Source organism: Lissotriton helveticus, chromosome 1_2 (assembly GCF_964261635.1).
Source record: "Lissotriton helveticus chromosome 1_2, aLisHel1.1, whole genome shotgun sequence".
Classification (NCBI taxonomy): domain Eukaryota; kingdom Metazoa; phylum Chordata; class Amphibia; order Caudata; family Salamandridae; genus Lissotriton; species Lissotriton helveticus.
Window position 1 is genome coordinate 437,086,342 of NC_136058.1, and position 24,576 is coordinate 437,110,917.

Sequence of the window (24,576 nt, forward strand, 5' to 3'; positions counted from 1 at the left end):
CGCCATAAGAAAACACACCATCAAAATAATCAGTTCTCCGAATGCCAGAAAAGCATACATTTTAAACTCAATCTCACTCTACATGAGCAGACGCACACGGGGGACAAACATTACCAATTTCTGTGAATGCCAGAAATTTCTATTTGATAGGCACAGCCTCACTAACCATAAGCGACTCCATACTGATGAAAAACCTTAAGAGTGCTCTGAATGCCAGAAAAGCTGCAGAAAAAACGCTATTTCACCATGCAAAGCTCCACACTAGAGAAAATCCTTATGCCATAAAAGGTTGAATCTGAAAGACAGTGTTATGCTTTATGAGCGATCTCACTCTGGGGAAAAACCTTATGAGTGCTCGAAATGCAAGCAATGTTTTGGCTACAAATTACTTCTCACTTGACATGAACGAACTCACACGGGGGAAAAAAGACTTATGTGTATTCTGAATGTCAGATAAGGTTTAGTCTTGAATACAATGTCATTTCACATGAGAGAATTCACACTGGACTAAAGCCATATACAGGAGGGGAAAGCCAGAAACGTTATACTCAGAAAGGAGATATCACTAAACATGAGCAATGCATCCACACCAGGTGAAAAGTAAGGCGTATCTTGAGTTGCAGAAAAGCTTCTAACAACCTGACTTTACATGAGAGAGCAGATATTGTAGTTGCAATAGAATTCATCAAGAAACTCTTGCAGGATATCTTAGGCTGCCTGCATGCAACCTCCAAAGAAATTTCAGGCCTGGAAATTTTTTTCATTGCAACAGAATCCACAATTTGAGTATCTGAAAGTTACACAACTCTCAAGGTCTTTACTTGACACAGAGAAGTGTTAGTGCTTGCAAAAATCAACTAATTGCCCAAAGGTTTCTACTCACCCTTGTTTCTTAACATATGCCTTATATCTAGTTTTTTCATGATAAGATTAAGCTTATGCGGAGTTCCTCAGTGAGGAACTCCGCAAAGTGACAAAAAAACTCTGGCGGTCTACGCGGAGTTCCGCAAGCAGCGGAGTGCGTAAGGGTCATGCAGTGTGTGGTGATTTCATCCCATGTCGGAGGATCATTTGGCCCTTCTCTTCCAGGAAGTTATGGATCTCTTTGTCAAATGCGTCCCTGTGCCAGAAGTAGGTCGGTGTTGCTACTCCCACTACTTCTTGGTACCCAAGAAGGACAAAGGCCTGCATCCTAGCTTAGTCCTCAGGGACATCAACCGCTTTCTCCGAAAGGAGAAGTTCAAGTTGTTAACCTTGGCTCAGGTCTTATCTGCCTTCGACCCTGGAGATTTGATGGTAGCGTTGGACTTGCAGGACACTTACTTTCACATCCCTGTCTTGCCTGCCCACCGGCAATACCTACGGTTCACGGTGGGCCACACGCATTTTCAGTTTACCACGCTCCCCTTTGACCTTACCAGCCCCTCCCCCGGGTGTTCACGAAAGTGATGGCGGTGGTCGCAGCTCATCTGCGCAGGTCAGGGGTTCCAGTCTTCCCCTTTCTCGACGACTGGCTGTTGAAGGCTTCCACATCCAGACTACGACGGACTTCCTGCATTTGCTGGGGTTCTCAGTTAACGTGCTGAAGTCACACCTGATTCCATCCGATAAGCTCCTTTTCATCGGAGCGGTTCTGGACACAGCACAGTTTTGGGTCTATCCTCCCTAGTAGCAAGTCCAGTATATTGGGGCTATGGTGGAGAAGTGTGGCTCACTGGTTAGAGGAGGCAGACCTGAGAGCAGAGGTCAGCCCGGGACCAGGGTTCAATTCCCGGCTCGGCGGGGTCTTGAGTCCTAAAATGTCCATGGACTCGACAATTCTCGCTCCGGTGCCTACTCGATTCACGGGTTCACACTCTGCGACTCTGGGCAATAGCTTGCTTAATCTCCACAACGGCCCCTCGCGGCGGGATGCCTGGCTTTCACCTTGCGGATACCCTGCCAGGGTTATCTCACAGGGGAATACCAGGACGGGTTCCCTAAGCAAGCGCTTAGAAACCGCTCGGTGATTTGCGCTATATAAATTCCTGTACATTTACATATGATACCGATGATTCAGCCTCCATCCCGGTGTTCGGTGAGAATGACCCTGAGGCTGCTGGGCCTCCTGCATCCTGCTGGTGCATCATGCCAGATTGCCTATACGTGCTCTGCAGTGGGATCTGAAACTCTGTGATTCACTGAATCTTTACTTTGTCGAAAAAATTTCGACAATCAAATCCAACATCCCCCCCCCATCTTCTTTTTTTGTTGACCCCCTGCCTCCCCCCGCCCAAGCCTTGCTCAATTCCTTTCCTCCTCTTTCTGAAGAACTTTTCCTGTCCCTCCTTCCCAAAATTAAATCCGGTTCCCCTTCCGACATATGCCCGGCACACATCTTACGGCAGGTTTATACTGTCTGTTCCCTGCCTCCTCTGGGCTTCCTTAACGACTCATTGGCTCGAGGGGTTGTCATTCCATCGCTAAAAGCTGCTTCCATCGTCCCCATTTTGAAAAAGCCAGGAGCCGACCCCTCTGTGATGGCCAACTATCGCCCCATCTCCCTCCTCCCCTTTCTGGCAAAGGTGCTTGAGCGACATGTTACATCTGTGCTCAGCTCCTTTGCCGAGGAGAATGGGAGGCTGGCTCCGTGTCAGGCTGGGTTTCGGCCCAAGCACTCGACAGAGTCAGTGGTGGTGTCAGTATTGGACACCCTCAGAGAGGGCATGGACATGGGCAGATCTCAGGTGCCGGTCCTCCTTGACTTGTCCGCCGCTTTTGACACGGTGGATCATTCCATCTTGCTTTCCCGTGTCAAGGCGGCGGGCATAGGAGGCTCAGCCCTTATCTGGCTTTCATCCTTTTTGAGGGACCGGACCCAGGCGGTCCACCTCGGGGAGTTTTCAGCTACCCCCTGCCAGGTCCAGTGCGGCGTTCCTCAGGGCTCTTCTCTCTCTCCTTTACTGTTTAATCTTTACATCGCTCCTCTTATCTTTGCTCTACAGCAGCTGGAGGTCACGGTATATAACTATGCCGATGACCTCCAGCTCATTTTCAATCTGTCTTCTACTCCTGATTCTATCTCTAATTTTCAATCTATCCTATCTTTCATCAGGGACTGGATGAACTCCAACCACCTGAAACTCAATCCCGATAAAACGGAACTTGTAGTGACGGGTGGTTGCTCCAGTCCCTGGAATTCTCTCTTTTGGCCCCCCTCCTTTGGTTCTCCTCCCACCCCTGCTTCCTCTGTTAAGACTCTTGGCATCAAGCTAAATGATAAACTTACTTTGCACTCCCAGATTGGTTCGGTGGTTTCTTCCTGCTTTCTTACTCTCCGTACTATCCGCTCCATCTCTCGCTTCTTTTCTTTCTCTGCACTCAAACTAATTATGTCCGCACTGGTCCTGTCCCGCCTGGACTACGGGAACATCTTGTTCAACGGCATCCCTCAGTACAGCCTGCGTAAACTGCAACTAGTGCAGAACCAGGCTGCCCGCCTGGCCTTTGGTCTTCCCAAATTCCACCATACCTCCCCCCTTCTGAAAACCCTCCACTGGCTCCCTGTGCGGGAACGCGCCTTGTTCAAATTAGGCTGCATGGCGTTCCAGGCCAGGACTGGCCTGGCCCCCCTTTTCATATCCTCTGCCATCAAGGCCTATGTCCCGGGCAGAGACCTCCGCTCCTCGGCACAACTTTGTTGCAAATTAGTCCAGGCAAGCAGGTATGTTTTAAGTGATATTTATTAAGATATTAAATTAGTCAAGATCTAGTAAAGTCTAGCCCCACCAGGAGCACCCAGCAGGTAGCTCAGCCCCATCTAAACTGTCATTAGTCTCTCCACAGCACTGAACATTCTATATTACATCACAGCACTGAAGCACTCTAATGGACATCATCTAGATGGCAGGGACATACATAGGGAGACATTATTCATAGATTATAACATATCTCCTTTTCTCTGAAAGCGAACTGAAATTTTTAAAACATAAGTTTGTAAGAGAAAAGTATACATACCTATCGATACTCCCTGACTCAAATACTGGCCAGGCAAATGTGTCGGAAAGCACAATAAAGTATGTGGAGTTGAAATAGACATTCTCATACATTTCCTTATATTTCTTTAGATGAATATACTATATTCTCTCCTTATCTTCCTCATAAAAGAGTAAAAAGGAAAGAACAGCTCAACAACAACCCCTCACATAACTAACTAAACGAAGAGCATGTAAGGAGAAAGATGTCAAGAAAAAGTATAGAAAACTGAATGAAAGCATAAGAAGGAACAGATAGTGACTTCTTATACTATTCAATAAACAGTGTCAACATAAGAATAATATAAACCTTGAGCAAATGTAAATTGAATCAAAACATTGAAATATTGACAGGAATAGATCCATATCGACAACCTAAAGGTTGAATATTGACAACAAATGAGGTAATATTAAGCAAAAACCTCACAAACGTCACAATTGAATAAACATTGATAATTAGGAAACTTCGAGATATTGCGTGATTATTGAAAATTAGATTACTCTAAGTGTTTCACAGCAATACATATAACTTGAATGTTGAGAAGTTTTCCTTTTGTGGCGTCTAAATTGAAATTGAAATAAAAATTCTCAAAGGGAATTTTTAGAACACATGCATGTAACTTGAAAATAGAATTGATAAATACCTTCCCAACTAGGAAACATTGTAAATATGCTCTACATAGATAATTGAAAATTTCAATACATGCACGTAACTTGAAAATTGAGTTGAAATGTATTTCCTTAACTAGGAAACATCGTAAATATGCACATACATAGATAATTGAAAACTTCAATACATGCATGTAACTTGAAAATTGAATTGAAATGTACTTCCCTAACTAGGAAACATTGTAAATATGTACATATATAGATAATTGAAAATTTGAATACATGCACGTAAATTGAAAATTGGGTTAAAATGTACTTATATGTAGACCCTTGTAAAAATTGTTAAATTTTAAGCGATAAAGTCTAAATAAAGTCTTAATACAGGCTTCCACAATAACACTAGTAAGTGAGCAACATAGACATTATGGTAGTCTTTGACTCTTATTTGGTGGTAGGTGGAGAGACTAAACTGTTAAGCATTTTTGACATAAATCTGTACTAGAAATAAAGCCACTAGATGGCAGTGTTGTATAGCGTAGTGTGTACAGAGTATATAACGAACCTGCATAACACAGAAAAGAATAGATACTCGGATTAACTTTCCAACAATCTTTAGCCAAATAAAAATATATGTCTTGAAGTGACAGTATGTAAACAAGACAATATGTAAACAAGACTTGAACGTAATGTTGCCCATTAATATGTACGACATTAATAGAACTTAAATCAATGACCCTTGAAGATCATGAAGTGTGCCTCTGACTATGTCGATACACAAAAAATACCTTGAAGCATCAAAGTGAGCTGTGGCAATTTTTCCTTTTTTCAAACGTAAATGAAACATCTATTAAATTAATATTTCTTTACTTATGAACAGTCATTTAATCGCCATCGAAACAAAAAACTTGTTTTGATACATCGAGTTGTCAACCACTTATTGCTTCTTAAGCTTCATATGAGCTTCATAGCGATTTAGGTAGATCTCCGGTACGTATACTGCGTGTCGTGATTTATCTGATAAGACAGTATATTTACACTGAAAGTCAACATCAGAAAAATGGTGGCACGTACTCGATGTTATACAGGATGGCTCAAAGCAGCAGCGTGCGGCAAAACGCTTGAAGGCAGCGTTGCAGTCAATGCGTCACACTGTCGACAGAAGAAGAAGAAGTATCTAGAGTCTGCACGAGACGTTAGAACTGCTCTGAGGTAAGCGCGAGCAAAGTTTTTGATTTTTTTTTTTTTTAAGTGGCAGTTGTAAAGTGCGACACATCCGAACATCTTGAGATAAAACATTGAATTTGACTTGAAAAAAAATGTAAATTTGTCTTGCTCGAGACTCCGTTAAAACATTTGTGATATCACACCAATCCTGTGTGAAAAACGTACTGCCCCTTAAATCAATGTCAATTAACCTCAACGCCATGGATCGTAGTTGCATGCTTCCAAATTCATTTTGTGACCTGGCTACGCTGGACATTGGACGTAGATTAATGTTATTTTAGATTGTTCTTGTGTAGCTTTCATTAGATTTATAGCAGTTAGAAAAACGTGCTAATTTTGCTGAAAGGCAATAACCATATAGCATAATAGAACAAGGTTGTCAGGTCTGAAGAACCGTGGTGAAAGCTTGAGGTGCTGCCAGCGTTATTAGAAAGGTAGTTGGAAGGCAGCAAAGTAGGGAGTGAGGAAAGGATGAAACTGTAAAAATCCTTGTCGCTCAGGAGCAGGTAGGAGCAGGCAGGAAGAAGAGCTGCAGTGTAAATTGACTGAAACTGGCTTTTGAAAGGTGATTAAATGTTTAAAAGAGTGGCAGAGAAGGGTGGCATAAGGACGTTGGGGGCGACCGGTGAAATGGTCACTGGTGGGGCTAGGTGCCAGAGCCTTCTTTGAATAAGGTAGAAAATTGAATTAAACCACTTGCCTTTTTGTTGTTTGAATCTTGTTTGAAGTATTGAGTTGAAATCCTAAAGAGGTAGCTGTGACGCTGAAAATCCAGTTTAGCACGCAGAGGGTAAGTTCAAATCGTCGCCATCAAAATGTAGTAAGTTGGTCCAGACAAGTACCACCAGGAGCACCCAGCAGGTAGCTCAGCCCCATCTAAACTGTCATTAGTCTCTCCACAGCACTGAACATTCTATATTACATCACAGCACTGAAGCACTCTAATGGACATCATCTAGATGGCAGGGACATACATAGGGAGACATTATTCATAGATTATAACAAACTTCTTTTAGCAGTACCCCGCTACCGGAAAAAAAAACAGGGTGGCTCAAAATTTTCCACTCTCGCCCCCATGTTCTGGAATTCTCTCCCCTTCCATCTTAGGTCCCTCACCCAGTATTCCAGTTTTCGCAAAGCCTTGAAGACCTTTTTATTTTATCAGTCTCTTCTTTCGTAAGCCCTTCCTGCCTTTCCAGTCGACTTCTTAGCGACTGTTCTTGCCCAGCTGGCTGCCTGCTATTTTAGCGCCAAGAAACCGCCCAGGTGTACGTTGCACTTGATAAATATTTTAAACTTAAACTTAAACTTTAGTGGGCTCAGCACCAGGGGAATCTTTCCGATGACGTTCAGATTTCGGAGGTGACTGCAAGTCAGTTGCAGTGGTTGTTCACGAACCAGGATTGAGTCAACAGCAGATCCCTCTACCTTCCCCAACCTGAGTTCACAGTAGTGACGGATGCGTCACTCCTGGGTTGGGGCATCCATATGGGAATGGTGCAGATCAAAGACCTCTGGTCTCTGGCAGAGTCCAGGCACCACATCAATCCTCTGGAGCTCTGGGCGATTCGTCTTGCACTGAAGACATTTCTTCTTTCTGTCAAAGGAAGAGTGGTGCAGGTGTTCACGGACAACACCACCGCCATGTGGTACTGCAACAAACAGGGCAGGGTGGGGTCGTGGACTGTATGTCAAGAGGCTCTTCGCCTTTGGACATGGCTGGAACATCAGGGCATATCTCGGGTGGTTCAACACTTAACAGGTTCACTGAACGCAAGGACGGACAAACTCAGCCGCCAGTGCATGATGGATCACAAATGGCATCTTCACTCGAAGGTCCTGCTAGGTCTCTTTCAGTAGTGGGGAGAGCCTTGGTTAGATCTATTCGCCACCGAAGAGAACGCTCAATGTCAGCAGTTCTGCGTGTTAGAGTTTCCAAAGCAGCTCTTGCTCGGCGACCCTTTTCGTTGCGAGTGGAGTTGCGGCCTCCTGTACCACTTCTGCCAAGATTGCTGAAGAAGATCAAACGCGATCAGTCCCAAGTCTGGTACCCCGAGCTCTTGAGCATGGCCTTCGATCCTATTGTTAACAGATTTCTGAAGTGCATTACTCATCTCTTTCCTCCTTCTCCTTTCGTAATGCCCTAGTGGGAGTTGACCTCACTTATCTTATGTGTGCTCCCTTTGAGCGCCTATATAATTGTCCTCTTCGCCTCCTTAGAAGACTGCTTTTTTGCTTGCCATCACCTCTGATTGCAGGATGAGTGAGCTTCAGGCTTATCTTCCAGACCGCCCTTTCTTGCTGTCCATCCAAACAAAGTAGTCCTCCGTGTAAGCCCTCTTCTCTGCCCAAAGTGATTGCTTCTTTCCACATAGGTCTGACCATCAGATTACCTACCTTCTTCCCACCGCTGCTGTGTTTTTTTTTGCCAGGCGCACAACATATAGACTGTTCACACACTTTCTGTAGTATGCTTTGTTCTGGGAAGATAAACTCTAATCCCCACTCTACTTCTATCCTCGTGTTAGTACAGCCCGATGTAAACAGTAATTTTAATGTATTTAGATTTACATAACACTTACTACCCCATACGAACTTTGAAGCGCTTTTTCGGCGAGTAGCACACTACTCTAGGATCCAAAAATGATTAGTGGTGAATTAGTACAGGGAAATATAAAATGTATATGAGAGCTGGACATGTTGGTCTGTTGGGTTAAAAAAGATTGTGGGGGGATAGAAGAGGGAAGGTTTTGCATTTATATAGCGCTTGCTACCCCTGATGAAGTGTTGAAGTGCTTTTCGGCGAGTAGCATGCTACTCCAGATCCCAAAAAGATGAATAGACAGATCAATTATGGTGGGGAGGTTGTTTTATTGTATACACACAACTGTACACAAATTGATAAAATTCCGTTGTAAAGTTGTATCCAAGAGGCAAGTATAGTCTCTGATAATAATGTATACAATACTGATAAGTTTTAAGTTGGCTTGCCATCAAGACTGATGCAAAGTCATCTGTGCTGGAGTATCTTAGACTCTTGTTGAATTGTACCATCCACCTTGTAGGTACTGCTATTTGTATCAGGTCCACGTTGTAGGCCGACACAAACGCCTAAATTGTTCACTATTTATATTAAGCATAATAAGCATAATGTAAGTGAGCAGATGACAGTAAGCACTTTACAAGCTATGTTAGGTACTTAGAAGTAGAGTGACATAGAGGGCAATAAACACTCACTAAATCTTTTTTATTATTATTAACAGTCCTCATAAGACCATACAATTCAATACGACGTACAAATAGCCCATTGGGGAACAGTTCAGGGATCATCTGGGGATTACACATCCGAGAAACACAAGTGTGTTTCATGAATACAAATTGACTACTCCTCCAAGGACTGCACTGTATTATTGGCACGGGCGAAAAGGCAAACAAGCAGTCAGGGGGCACACTGATTGTATACCCCCCACCTGACAAGATGGTGACAGACCCCAACCACCTGCAGGGGAAACGTGCCACCTCACTTAATAGCTGCCCAACGCTTTACTATGTAAGCAGACTGGTGGTTTACAACTGCGCCTACGTTGGGGCACCACATGTTTTTTCCAGCATAATCTGGTGTGCTCCCCCTGTGTGGGATGATAGCACCCACTGAAAACTGCACCGTTGTGTAGTCTGGGACAGTGCACCTTCCATGTAATTCTGAACTGGGCCTTTAAATACGGTGCTATTTTGTGTGCCTATTTAATTCAGGTATACAAAGAATGTGGTATTACTTGTATACTAGGGTAGGACAAGGAAGATTGACAAAAACATTTCCGCCACCATAGAAATACAAAGTGCTTTATGCCCTAAATACTCTCCCGTACCCTGAACATAATGAGATTACGTAGAATACACCACTACGTGCCTAATGCTGCCATTTGTATTTCAAGACCAGTGATTAATGTGGCTTTATCAAGTTCAACGCCATTGGGTGTTCCCGACCTGTCTGATACTTGCATATGGAAAAGATGGGTCATTTGAACCTAAAGATAGATAAACATATTCATAGGTCACGATTTATGTCTGCATCTAATATAAAACTGTAAATTAGGAGAGGTGATAAGTGAGAAGTTAAAGGCAGCCGCTAATCGAGCTGCATTTGTACATAGGCCTTCCTATATTATGATATCCATTCCTGCTTAATTCTTTAATTGTAATGAATACTTTAGTACCCAGGCATGAAGTCATTGTCGAGCTGTTTAAATATCCACCTGTCTCACCACTTCTTCCCCACTGCATCCTTAACCAGTGGCCTAGCCAGTGTGTCCTGGGCCCCAAGGCACGAAAGGAAATGTGACCTCTGCTGTTTATTTGGACTGTGGAAAACAGCAATAATCATTGTTCTGTGGGCCCCTCAGGCCTCTGTTTGAACTGTGAAAAACAGCAGTTATCAGGGTTCAGTGGGCCTTTATGGCATCTGGGACTTGGTGCCACTGCACCTGCTGTACCAATGGGAAGCTACGCCCCTGCCCTTAACAGCTTCTATTCTAGCCCCACTGGAGAACCGAAACAGCCAAGTACTGATCTGGCCATATATGCAGGCATGCAACCGCCTCTTCCTCTGAAGGGATATAAGTCGCATGAAAGCAGCATGCGGGAAACAACCATTTTCTGAGGTAAAGTCAACCAACACCTCTTCTGTTCCAACCTGAATCCATTTAAAACCAGGGAGGAAAAAACGGTTCATCGTCATCCCTTGCTTATCAGAAGGGTAAAACAGATTCATCTAACATTACAGTGCACCACATGACAAATTGTGATTCTGTTTACAAATTAAAACTAGCATGCATATAGAAAGGGCAGCCTTTGGCCAAAATAGCCATTTTCCCTACCCATACTTTTAACACATCTTATACAAAAAAATGCTAATTACATTGTCATCCGGAAATAGTCATTAGCGCCTACTCATAACAAATGCCACTTAGAATTGTCTTTCACTTCAAGCTTTCTAAGGTATATTAATATAAAAGCAGTATTGAATTTTTGGACGTTGTACACTCTCACCAAAATTTAAAGCATCAACTTAATATCACACACCATAGAAAAAAGGAGTTGTTTATATATACTAAACCTCCAGAAACGTTTGATTAACCAGTTATAAAGTCACGTCTAGCTTAGTTACTTTATAGTCTTCTTTTTTTAATAGTAATTATTTCACATTGTTACTGAATATGCATGGCTAAACACTTATAAGGACCCAAAGGCGAGACCTATTGGCTATGACAATGCTTGTTATTGATTGAGTACATTGAGCGGCAGAACTTTTGATTAAGTCCTGAAGAATGCCGCAAACACCTATTTGGAGGGTTAATAGGCTGAAACATGTTGACCTCTTATTGACTCTAACAGTGCATATATATTTCTCCCACAGTGTCCTATTTTTAATCCTGGCCCAGGGTTGTACAAATAATGGAAACCACATACCCTTTAGCAAGTTTTAACTTTCACTCTGCTACCCCCACTACCCTGAGCTCATTATTGTTGTATTTAGTATACCTTTCTCTATAACAAAATATGCCTGAACTCCTCCCTCTCAGTGAGGGGGTTGTTTCATGGTGCAAGGAGATTCCCAATAAAGAAGCATGCCAACTATGGTGGGTGAGGGAAATTGTCCTTTTGAAGGGATATTTCATCTTAGCTAGGTCTTCATTTGCAACAGTAATCCTCAGAGACCCAAGGGTTTCTTGATTGTGGTAGAAATGCATTTTTACCCCTTCATTGTACGTTCAAGCACAGACCATTGCATGAAATGTGATCTATGTAGGGAAAATACTCTGTGCACTGACAAAATGTGTTAAAATAACAGAAAGTTCATCATCGCAAATATAACTAGAAAGTTAATTCTAGCATATTTTTGATACCACAATAAGAAGTTTGGGGATCTTTATCTGATATCTTTATCAGTAAGGTATCTGAAATTATTGAACATAAACTTTTCCAAGTATTATTTCGAAAGATTAAGGAATTGGTCTTTTCTAAACTAACCCCAGTGTGTATGACTACAATATTCACCTCTCTCAAATCAATATTGTGCTTGTTTTAGTGAGAAAGCTAAATGATCTAGGAGAAACCAGGAACTGGCGTCAGTATTTTTCTTAGGAAGCTTCAAGTTAGAGAGTGAAAACACTTTTTAGAATGCCCCAAAATTGGGATAACGATATTTCAATATGTTTGACAAAAAGAATAGGTACATTTCATGACAATATTGAAATTCTGAACTATCAGGAACAAATATTTACACATTACAAAAATATTAGGTACGAAATTTCAACAATATAGGAAATACTGAGGTTCATGTACTAATAATCCATTTGGTGAAAAGTGGTTGCTTGTAGAGTCAGCACACTACTTTGTCTGTGATAGCTTTTAAATAAAGGCATTTTTAATACACCCCATTTTACTTTCACATTCACAAATGTCCCCTTGGCTTACTACCTCCTGTTACTGTTTTTCAGCCCACACATGGTTTCAAAGCTCAATACATACCTTAACAATGTATTAAATATTCAGAAGGGAAACTATTAACATTCCCCTTCCAAATTCTGAATTGTTAAATGGGCTTAGTACATTTCAAAAAGGGGTTTAGCATTTGCAAACTCTGTGAATTAGTAAACCAGTAGATTTTTTTAACAATAAAACATGAGGCAATTTCTCTCAATTCCCTCCAAATTAAGTTTGCTAATAATGTTAGTTGAATAATAACCGGTGCATGTACCTATTTAGTGTTAGTGTTGCTTCAGATCAAATAAAAACCATCACGCATAACTCTTACACAATACTTAAAGACAGAATTTCTGACATCCAGCGTTAATGTTTTGTTAAATATATTTGCAAATGGTGTCACTTGTACAGGAAAGCAGCTAAAGCAGTTTCTGGACATAAAATAGGATGTGATCATAATCTTTGGATACATTTTCTGAGTTTCAGGAACAATGTGTGTCTTCTGGGTGTACTCTAAACCACTATAATAAACATATTCAATGCTTTGAGATTTGATCTGTTTGTACTGGTTTCTATTGCAGACAACAATCTAGATTTAGACCAAGGATCAATTCCACCCATGGCTTTTAAAATCTATTTATCAATGATCTCTATTAGTGTTATCGCAACTAAAACTGTAATAGAACTTATCTGAGAGATGGACCTTCAAGTATTATGCTCAGTTAATTTATTGAACAAACTATGGAGTTAAAATCTGAATAGATTAGATCCACATGCATTGCCTGACCACTGTATTTTACATCAATAGATTACTTATCAGCACATTTTTTCTAAGTACAATTCAGTCATCTTCTATTTTTTGCGGAGCTCGTGCTGGGTCTGTTAGAACTCTTTCAAAAATATGACATTTAAATGTCCCAAAAAATCAGGAATTCTAGTTTCAAGCCTGGTCAAACCTTAATGAATGCTACACCAAACGATGCCCTTCTGTTCCTCCATTTTATTGTGCACCATGATTCAGAAATGGCATGTTTTTGCTTTCGGAGGTAAAATTCTAAACATATTTATTGTTGTTGCCATCCGAAAAATTATCACTAATTGGGAAGATAACAACAAATGGTCTTGTGATGCTTGCTGGAATGGGAAGTGTTTAATCAAAAAGTGGATGGAATTCAAGTTTAGGAGACAATTTTACTAAAGTGTATGGATTTTGTATATATTTCAAATTGTTGATCTCCAAAATGGCCTAAATCAATAAATTGAATTGAAATTCAAGTTTATCATTTGAATCCTATTGTTGGAAAAGATGTGATTTTGAACCCCATGAGGCGGTTCCTTTCCAGAAAGCATTCAGGTTGTAATCATGAGTCAAATAATGCTGAGGAGGTTAAAATATTCAAATTTAATTCTAATTACATATGAAATGTTCAATGTTCAATATATTTCTCTTAGTATTTTAATGTGAGGACTTTATTGTTTAAGGAAAATAATTAGTATTTGTTTTTCTATATGTAGGAAGCATTACATTAATGAAATCGCTGTATCCTACCTTCTTTGTTTCCTTTCCTGTTCTTTATGAACGTTTCTATTGTTGAACTTTAAAGATTGCCCGAAATTAGGAAATGTGCTTTACATAACTTTGCTGTGTTACATTATGTTGATTTTTATGTACAACTATCGTCTCTTATGTGTATGGCAACTGATGTTCTGTTTTGCTTTAATAATCAGCTTATGTTTATTAGGTTTTATTATTCAATAAAATGTTTCAAACACAACAAATGGTAGTTGATATGTATTTACAACTGCAGCATTTTTATTGTATGGGCACTTTCAAAGGGGCCAAAGATATGGTCTGCGGGTTGACGGAGTACCACATTGGCATCAGCAGGGAGAGGTTTGGGCAGGTGATTGGGGATACATGTAAACTTGGAAGTAGGGGGAACAACGCATATACATTGTGTGGACTGTGACTCCTGAAGTTATTGTGAGGGATACCATGCTACCCTGTAAATGAATCCCCTAGTGATTATTAGCAACAAACTTTATTCGGTTTTATAAAAGAAAACCATAAAAGTCATACATAAAATGATAAAACATTTTCCAAGTTACAGATTGACAATATAATATGTCCAAGTTAATCAGAACACAAGATAAAAATTCATGAATTACAGTACAGAAGTTAATCGCAGCTTGACCTGAACAGTGACCCGTAAAAAGTTAAGCGTATGCAAAACAGTGTCATTAGAGCAGTTGTAAAAAGTTAAGAGCTGGTCTCACCCTCCTAAACCCCGCTTTTTTGAGAATGGGAATAATAAATAACTTTATGAAAGACAGCATTAAAATTACAAAACATTAAAAAAGTGCATCATGTCCTGAGGAGACTCACTGTTGCAGCCACAGGGCATGAGGCACGAGGCCTCTGTGAGAGCCGCAAGGGTGTGCCAAGAGGTAATGGAAGAAGTTGAGCCGAAACTGGGTGAATAGAAAAAGATCATGGATGCTTTTAAGCCCTAGGAAATAAGGTTCGATGGTTGGTACAGTTTTGAACACAATGGGCCACATGCATCAATGTAGGATTTTGCATTTCCTAAATTGCGAAAATTAAGGAATCGCAATTTAGGAATTGCAAAATCCTATGCATCAAGAAATCCTAAAAGTTTTTAGGATTTCTTAATTTTCGGTATTTGCGATTCCTTAATTGCGAATCGCAATTAAGGAATGGCATCACATTGATTCCTATGGGCCTAGAGGCCCATAGGAATCAATGCCGTTTTGCACTTTTTTTTGGCGAATCCCATTTGTTTGATGCATTGCAAGGGTGCAGAGGGGGGTCCAAAGGACCCCCCCTGCACTCCTGAAATGTTTTTTAAAGTGCATGTTTCACACACACATGTCCTAAGGACGTGTGTCTGTAACATGAAAGTTTAAAAAATGCAATTTTGAGCATTTTCATAACTTTTCGCAAATTACCACGAGGTTCAACCTCGTGGTAATTTGCACCCCCTAATTGCTAATTCGCTATTTGAAAAACAATCATGCATTGCTTTTAAGGAATCGCAAATTTGCGATTCCTTAAAAGCAATCGCATTTTTGGAAATCACTAAAAATAGCGATTTTCACAAAAATGTATGATGCATCCCAAAAACTTATTTAGGAATCGCCGAATTTACCGATTCGCACCGTTTGCACTTCCTAAATAGGTTGATGCATGTGGCCCAATGTACTTATGCACACTAGGCTTACACAGCTAATTTCCCTTTCTATCACAGCAGCTCATTCTTTAAAAAACATTCTTTGACCAGAGAAAGGTCTCTCTTACATATGCGCTCAGGGTTAGCAAATAGTTCCTACCTACCCTGGAGAGGCCAACTCTTATATACTGGAGCCATCGGATGCTTGAGACATGGTCAAGTGAAAGGCATTCCCGTAGGATGTCTTTGCTAAGTGTATTTTCTTAATTAGCCCAAATATTAAGCCACAAAGCTAGGGGATGGAAAACCAGTAAATCTGAGAGGAAAGGCATCCCCAACTCTACGTGCACAACATAAAACGGGGTGCTTTGTGGGACAGAAAGGGCCCATCGCAGGAAAGAGTTTTCAGCATTTTGCACTGCCCCTACCCCAATGTGGCCCCATATCTCACTCCCATAACTAACCTTTGAGATATATTTGTCTTCATATGTATTCAAAAGAGCCCCTACTGGCTTCCCTCCCACTCTGCTGGCAAAGTTAAAAACAGCTGAAAAAGCTTTCACTAGATCACCTTTCTTCCAAGTAAACAAAGGGCACCAACTCAAGGAATCGTCAAACACAACTCCCAAATAGGAGAAAACATTGGTCTTCGGTATTGACGAAAGTCCGAATTTAAAAGTGAACTGCTTAACTTTACGAGGTCCCACCTGCATAATGAACGACTTGAATGATTTAACAAAAGGTTCAAGTCATTCATAAAAAGGGCAAAAGAATTCAGAAGAAGTTTTAGGCCCCTAGCTGCCTTCGCCCAAGGACTGCATCGTCTGCGTATAGGAGGACTGGCAGGCTACGCTTGCCAACCTGAGGACAATCAGCATTTGTGGCCAAAAGGGTCTTCTCTAAGGAGTTAATATAGAGGTTAAAAAGAAAGGGTGCTAAAATGCACCCCTGACACACCCCTTTCTTGATGTCAAGCTGACTGGACACTTTCAGATCCTTTGAATAGCAGACAACCGCGGTTGAATCACGGTGAAGATCCAGCAGAAATAAAATGATGTTACTGTCTATGCCAATGGAGGACATCAGCTGCCACAGCTTGGACCTATTGACACAGTCGAATGCTGAGGACTGGTCCATGAAGGCTAGGTATATGGGGCTGGAACGAGCCACAATGTATTTGTTGAGAACCATGTACAGGTTTAAAACACTGTTCCACGGTGGAACTACCTGGGCGAAAGCTTTTTCGGATATCGGATAAAAAGTTGTTTTCATCAACCCAAGATACAAGTGTGTCAAGTACCATGTGGCCCATCACCTTCACCACAGAGTCCAGAAGAGACATGAACCTATAACAATAGGTACTGTACCGATATCCCTTTTTAAAATACCGGGACTATAATCGATAAAGCCCAAGAATCTGGGCGGCAACCTGGACTGCAGCATTGATAACAGCTGTGAGGACAGGCACCCAGGTTTCTACGTGGGTGATGTAGAGATATGGCGGGATCCCATCTGGCACGGGGGCCTTGTTTTTAAACAGACCCAGAATACCAGCTCTTACCTCTTGGGTGGTAAAAATAAGTTCCGACTTGCCTTCCACCCTTTCCTGCCCCTCAGTTGGCGGGGTATCCGACTGGAAGATACCCTCGAAATGATGTACTCAATTGTCCTCAGTGATATGGGCTTCCAGTAATTTAGCATTATTTCCAGATAGAAATGGGCTGTTAATAATGCACCAGAACTTTGAGCTATTACTCAGTGTACTCCAGGCCTCCATCTTCAGGGCCGACTCGCGAGTTGCTAGAGCAGCCTTATATGCTCTTCGTGACCTTTGAGCGCCATCCTATCTCGGGCCTTAACACCCAAGGCCTGTCTCAGGTTCCTGGAAGCCTGGGAGCATGCCGAACCATCGATGATCGGGTGCTTACAGCCCCCACCCTTATGACAGTAGACATGGATACAAATGCACCCCGACAAGATGACAACCTATTAGGCAGATTCACAAAAGTCTTAACAAAATATAGAGTTTGTTCTTTGAAACCATGGTCGATCATTGTATTGATGTGTCCTGTGTGTTTTTTTGTCTTTTTTACCTGAGTTTTGGTGCTTTTTCGCTAGCATGTCATCATATATTTGACTACACGCTTCACAGTGACCCAAGTACTCTGAACTCACACCGCAAGTATCAATTTGTTGCTAGCAGACTCTTTTACAAATACATTTGTCCTGCTTTTATAAGTATAGTTTGTTTCACAGTTGTTTCATTTTTGACATGCCTGATCCCCCAGTTTCAGAATCCCAATCACAACAGGAGCTACTATAGTACCAGACTAACAGTGGTGCTTTTCTGCTCCTATCACTGGTTATTTCAGCAGGGTTACAGATATTAAATAAGATAGATAGATATTGGACTGCAGCCAGACTGCACAGCTCTCCAGCCCCATTTCTAAAGTGCACCTGGGAGGCCTGCTTAATATTCAAGTCCATATCCCTGTGCATGTTGAATAACGCAGTCTTGCTTTTCTAATTTGTGCCCTAGTTTGGTTATGTTTCATCGTGCACTAGAGGAGCAGAATGAAAATCTGGACAGGACCATAACCTGGTACTAAGGACTACATTTGCACTTAGTACTTGGAAACTTGCTGACTCTGTTGAGGATCTGAAACTCCCGCCATCCCACAAAGCAAGCCAAGAACATCAAAGCGACCAGCCGCTTTGAGTCCATTTGCCACCATCCACTTCACGCGCTCCGCAGGTCATAAACAGGACCATCTGCTCGTGAATCGGGATGCTGGCATGGTTACCCAGCCCCCCTCCCAGCGCTGCCTTTCCTCTGCCGGCTACTTTTCACCCTTTTCTTTTAGTGCTGACCTGCTGCCATATGCTAATCCGGGTTAAAGGTTTGTGATTAGGCGCTGTGAAATGATATTTAATCAGCTTTATTTACTTAAGTAACACACGTTTTCTCTGCCCCTTCCCCTCTCTGTGCCTGCTCGCTCTCTCGCCTCTATATCTCTCCCTCTCTCCTACTTCCTCGTGCCCTGTTTCCCCACCTTCATTCTCGATTGGCCCCTCCTCCCTTCTGTTCCTTTCATTTTTTTTCTACCTCCCTTTGTCCCTCTCATCCTCTCTCAACCTCATATTTCTCTAAACGTCTCCCCTCGTCCCTGTTTCTCTATCTTGTCACTCTACTCTCTTTCTATCCTTTCCCTCACTTTATTTGTGCATTTGTTTCTCCTCTGTCCACACTGCCTTCCCTTATCTGTTTTCTCTGCTCCTATTTCATTTCTCGCTTCTCCCGCCCCTGCTCTCCCTCCCTCTACCTGCCCCTTTCTGTTACAGAAGAGGACACATCGTCCTTCCAGGTGAGATGCTGACCGATACCCAGAGTGTGTCTGCAGTGCCTGACCCCTGACCCGCTGTTCCTGGATGGAAGCTTCCAGTCCCGCGCCTGTGTATGTTCCACGGTTCTGCTCTGATTTTACATGTGATAAGAGTTTCCCAGTTCACAAGCGAAGGAGGGTGGTGCTACTGCTGGCACACACTACTGTCCCGTCTCGTAGCTGGCTCTCAGGGGCAGGTGCACTTTCCACTTCCACAATAAAAGCTTCACTGTGACCTTACAATTATTGTCCCCCATTCACCAAACTGCTGGTGGTGGCAGATGTGATATTACGCACCCTTTGACCTTTTCTGAAATCAGTGGGATCCATCCTGCCACAACATCACTCAACGCCACAGCATCACTCAACGCCACAGCATCACTCAATGCCACAGCATCACTCAGCGCCACAGAATCACTCAGCACCACTGAATGCCACAGCACCCCTCAATGCCACAGCACCACTCATCGCCACAGAACCACTCAACACCACAGCACCACTCAACACCACAGCACCACCCAACGCCACAGCATCACTCAATGCCACAGCATCACTCAGCGCCACAGAATCACTCAGCACCACTGAATGCCACAGCACCCCTCAATGCCACAGCACCACTCAATGCCACAGCACCACCCAATGCCACAGCACCACTCAACAGCCCCACTCAACGCCACAGCACAACTCAGTGCACAGCATCCCTCAACGCCAAAGCATCACTGAATGCCACAGCATTACTCAATGCCACAGCATCACTTAATGCCACAGCATCACTCAACGCCACAGCATCACTCAGCACCACTCAACGCCACAGCATCACTCAGCACCACTGAATGCCACAGCATCACTCAGCACCACTGAATGCCACAGCATCACTCAGCCCAACTGAACGCCACAGCATCACTCAGCACCACTGAAGGCCACAGCATCACTCAGCACCACTGAAGGCAACAGCATCACTCAGCACCACTGAACGCCACAGCATCACTCTGTGCAACCATTCAATAACAACTGGTTCTAATATGTTCTCTCAATGCTTCAAGCTTTATTACAAATGTCACAAAAAGATGTTAATATTTCACTTCTGTTCTTGGATTTTCATCACAATAAAATACACTGAACATAATCTTCCCAAAAGTTATTTACACAAGTTTACGGTATCGCCATTATAAATTACAATACCTGTTATTTAAGTATTAATTATTTAAAAAAATAAAAGCCATTGTTATTTGTAATATTAATACATCTAAGTCATGTAAATACAACAAATATTGCATTACAAATGCTATAAGTGTCACGTTTGCGAAAGTTTAAACTATTGGCATTGTAAATGACAAAGCTATTAATTTCACTATTTTCAAAACCAACACATAAATAAAAAAAATGTCATTTACAATACCACTAGCTCAAACTTTCCTAATGCGAGACCTATTGCATTGCAAATGCTTGTTTTAAATATAACTTGTGATAGAAAAATATTTTTAAACCGATGTGTTATATCTATTTTGTGGCGCAATCCATAATGGCCTTGTTTAAGCAAAGGGATTATTTGGGTGAGCAGTATTTGATGCTGTCTTTGGAAATCAATGTGCAGTTGTTGTTTATTGCCACCATTGTAAAACTGATGCTTTTGGGGAACACTGGGCTATGGATATATTGTGCGATCAATGTACATTGAGGCTGTTCTGTATGCATAGAGTGCATCGATTGAGGCCACAATAGCTGGAAAGGCTTGGGATGAATTACCCAGTCCATCTAAGTTGTTCAAACGTAAGAGCGGGCGTGCTGGTGTTTCGGGGTAAGGCGGGTGCTGTGTGTGATTGTTTGCAGGCTTCTGATTACAGTCTTCAGCGGTTTGTAGAAAATGAATCTCTGGCTGTTTTGTGTCCATTGAAAATGCCCTTTGTATAATGTGCTACAGGTGGTTTGATTGAAGTTTTTCTGAAGTTTCCTATTACTATGCTATGCAGATGTATGCTATAATCAATCAGAAGACGCCACACTAGGCCTGGTGAAGCCCCCTCCGCCCAAGGGCTTCCAATGGCTCTGCAGGGCAAGGTGTGGCCATAGCTTCTAGCTGGGTTACACCATTTTAGATGCTGACTTGTGATACTCGGGAACTAAAAGGGCTAAAAGAAAATCCAAAGTAAAGCCCTCTGCATTGAAAAGCTGCACCGATAAATGGACCTTACCCCGGGCAGGGCAGGTAGTCACTAAATCCCAAATTAAAGGTCACTCAGGAAGGCTACTGTCATCTTAGCTGAGCTAGACTTACAACTCCAAGGTTCTTAACTAATGCGAAGGCGGTTGGTGGCAGTCCATTCGTTGAGGCAATACGATAACAAGCATTGAAAATGCAATAGGTTTCGCCTTTTCTTAAGTTAAAGCCATTTGCTTTGCTAATGGTATTGTATAGCAAAGCAAGTAGCTTTAAGTTAATTAAAGGCTAGATCTATTGCATTTTATAATGCTTGTTTGGTAGGCTGTAGGTTCTTAGATCTGCCCTCAAAGTTGTTCCGCGGTGCCAGGCAGCAGCAGAGCCCTCGATGGGCAGAGCACACAGCTCCTGGGCTTGGCTCCCTCACGCCTCCCCCTTATCAGTTGACACAAGGATTTAAGACCTGGTAATGAAGGGCCTCTCTCTCCCCAAGAAAGCCGGTTTAAAAAGCCAAACTGCGCAGCAATGACATAGGGCTCGCTGAGAGGAGGGATGTGGCTGCCTCTTAATTGTGGCCTTTGGGAACCCACTTCCTCCAACCCCTCAGAGCAGATAATCAGGTAGAGTCAGCCCTGCGAGAGTCCGATATGAGGAGGGCGGTTCACTACTCGACAGCGTCACCGAGGCGCCGGAGAGCAGGTTCTCTAGGCACTAGTAGGCGCTGCTGCACACCCCGTGTTTTGGTGAGTAAAGCAGCAAGCCGTGTCAGCGGCCAGCAGTTTTAGTGTTTGTGTAGTGCCATGGTGTAGTGTAAACACTGTTCTCGAGATTCGCTTATTATGCTAACAAGCAGAAGCTTTACCATTTCATTCTGCTCTCCCACACGGAACAGCAGCTGGTCAGGCAACAGTAGCACAAGCTTCACACACACACACACACACACACACATGACTGGCAGGCACCCTCTGGCAGAAGCAGTGCTGCACATACATGTGCTTTCACAAACAGACAGTAACACACACACACACATCAATATCAGAAAAAGCTTCACTCGCTCTCTCGCTCACTTACATTTGACATGTACAGTCAGGCAACAACAGCACACGCTTTATACACACATAGCAGGTACAGTACAGCAGATCATGCTTCATACACACTACATGTACACACAATCACAATTACATACACACATTATAAAAGGTACAGCTGTGCACGCAAGTCGGTCAGTTTAAGGAGGCAGTTGCCAGAACTTTTTTAATTTTGTGACCCCATGTCTAATTGCATGTCAAATAATTTTGTATTAAAGTGCACTCTTTTTAAACATTTTCACAGAGGGGACAACCCCCAAATCCCCTTTTGTTGACCAGGCTTGCTTGCTTTGCTTGGTTCCGATGTAACACTCAGCCCCAACTTCTACGCCTTACTACTTTCAAAAGTCACAAACCGCCACTACAATGCACCCCATTATGTTTAGGAATATGTGGTTGGTACGGCCATCAGTGGCATAACTAATTTAAAATCTGATACTTTACAAATCTCTTCCAATGATACGCATCCAAACACAGCCCATGGATAGAAATCCAAGGGCCTTCAAAAAAGAATGACATTAATAAGAACGTATTTTGGTGCAATTGTAAAGCTAGAAAATGTTAGATGGATGCTGTTAAGATAACGTATGGTACAAACAGACAACCAGAATGCGAGCAATGCGCGTGGCTGGCATTACAATGGCCAGGCCGGAAGCTGATTCTGATCCTTTGGATCACGCACATGCACGTTCTTTCCCGGCGTGTAGGGACCAGAAAGAGCAAAGTCCTATGAACACTCTAGAAAGCTTAAGACAAACCTCAAGGTGACTGTCTAGATGACTCCCCCCTGCACCCCACTCAAGAAGTGCTGAGGATACAGCTCTGTCCCCTTCAGCTTTGACACATGACCTATGACCCAATGTCACTGATCTGGTGTTTAAAAGACCGTAGTATTTTCCTCTGTTTACTTTCCTGTGTACCACCCTGTGGATTTAAAAAACTGCAACTACATGAGTTAAATAAATAACTAAGCTGCCCAGTTTATTTGCAAAACTGACCGATATGCTCACATATTCTTCGAAATACAGATATATTCATTGAAATACAGATATATTCATTAAAATACAGATATATTCATTGAAATACAGATATATTCATTGAACTACATATAATTAATTGAAATACAGAAATATTAATTGAAATACAGATATATTCATTGTAATACAGACTGTCACTTCCAGTTGTCACCTTTCTGTAAATACTCTTACGTCCTTTACATCAGTGTTTGGAAGATGCTCATCTGAAGTGAAGCAATAAATACTTTTCCACAGCAGCAGCCAAGTGTGAGGCCCTGTATTTGAACTGTCTGGTGCTTAAAAACATTCATGTCTGTGACATCCGAAATCCCAGGTTTTTAAAGGTATAAATGCTTGTTTGTGTGAAATGTATTCACTGCAGGTACCTGGAAGCGGCGGTTCCGTCAGCGGCCAGCAGAGGGCGCTTCTTGTCTGCTGATGAATCTCACTGAGCTGCACATTGGATGAAAAGGAGAAGGGTTTCCTTTTCCGGGTCAGCGGCGGCAGAGACAGCACAAGCAGCGGTGGTGACATCACTTCCGGCCTCTCATGGTCTGTCCAGTCTGCTGCAGAGGAGAAAGGAGCCCTGTCTGGTGGGCAGTTACCGCTATCTACAGACCCACACAGACCCCTCCCTCAGACCCCAGACCTGCCCGTCGCCCCAGACCCCAGATCTGCACCTCCCCCATACCCCAGATCTGCCCCGGCGCCCCCCCCTCAGACCCCAGATCAGCCCCGGCTCCCCCCCTCGGCACCCCAGGAGGAGAAAAGAGCCTGGACATGTCTGCACGGGTCTCTGCTCAGGTAGGAGATTGTCAGCACCTTCTGCCGTGTTTGTAGAAATGGACTGAATAATCCTGGAGGGAATCTCTTCAGGAGCCGGGCTGAGCTGGGCTCTTCTATCCGGGGGCCCCTGGGGCTCAGCTGGGTTCTTGTATCCGGGGGCCCCTGGGGCTGAGCTGGGCTCTTCTATGCGGGGCCCCTGGGGCTGAGCTGGGCTCTTCTATCCGGGGGCCCTGGGGCCCTGGGGCTGAGCTGGGCTCTTCTATCCGGGGCCCCTGGGGCTAAGCTGGGGTCTTCTATCTGGGGCCCCTGGGCCTGAGCTGGGCTCTTCTATCTGGGGCCCCTAGGACTGAGCTGGGCTCTTCTATCCGGTGGCCTCTGGGGCTGAGCTGGGCTCTTCTATCCAGGGTCCCCTGGGGATGAGCTGGGTTCTTCTGTCCGCGGGCCCCTGGGGCTGAGCTGGGCTCTTCTATACGGCGGCCCCTGGGGCTGAGCTTGGCTCTTCTATCCGGGGACCCTGGGGCTGAGCTGGGCTCTTCTTTCCTGGGCCCTGGGGCTGAGCTGAGCTCTTCTATCTGGGATTCTCCGGGTGAGTAGTGCGCTTTATAAATGCTTGATTGATTGA

General features: G+C 43.1%; 1 protein-coding gene across 1 annotated transcript in view; it reads left to right on the top strand.

Annotated features, from left to right (window-relative positions):
• Positions 1 to 923: 923 nt before the first annotated feature.
• LOC144805225 (uncharacterized) overlaps positions 924 to 24,576 on the top strand; it is a 170,286-nt gene continuing 146,633 nt past the window's right edge. The window contains exons 1-2 of the mRNA XM_078671950.1: positions 924 to 1,263; positions 5,157 to 5,171. Of these exons, the coding sequence (XP_078528076.1) occupies positions 1,057 to 1,263; positions 5,157 to 5,171 (222 nt within the window). The 5' untranslated portion in view covers positions 924 to 1,056. The remainder of the gene's footprint in view (positions 1,264 to 5,156; positions 5,172 to 24,576) is intronic.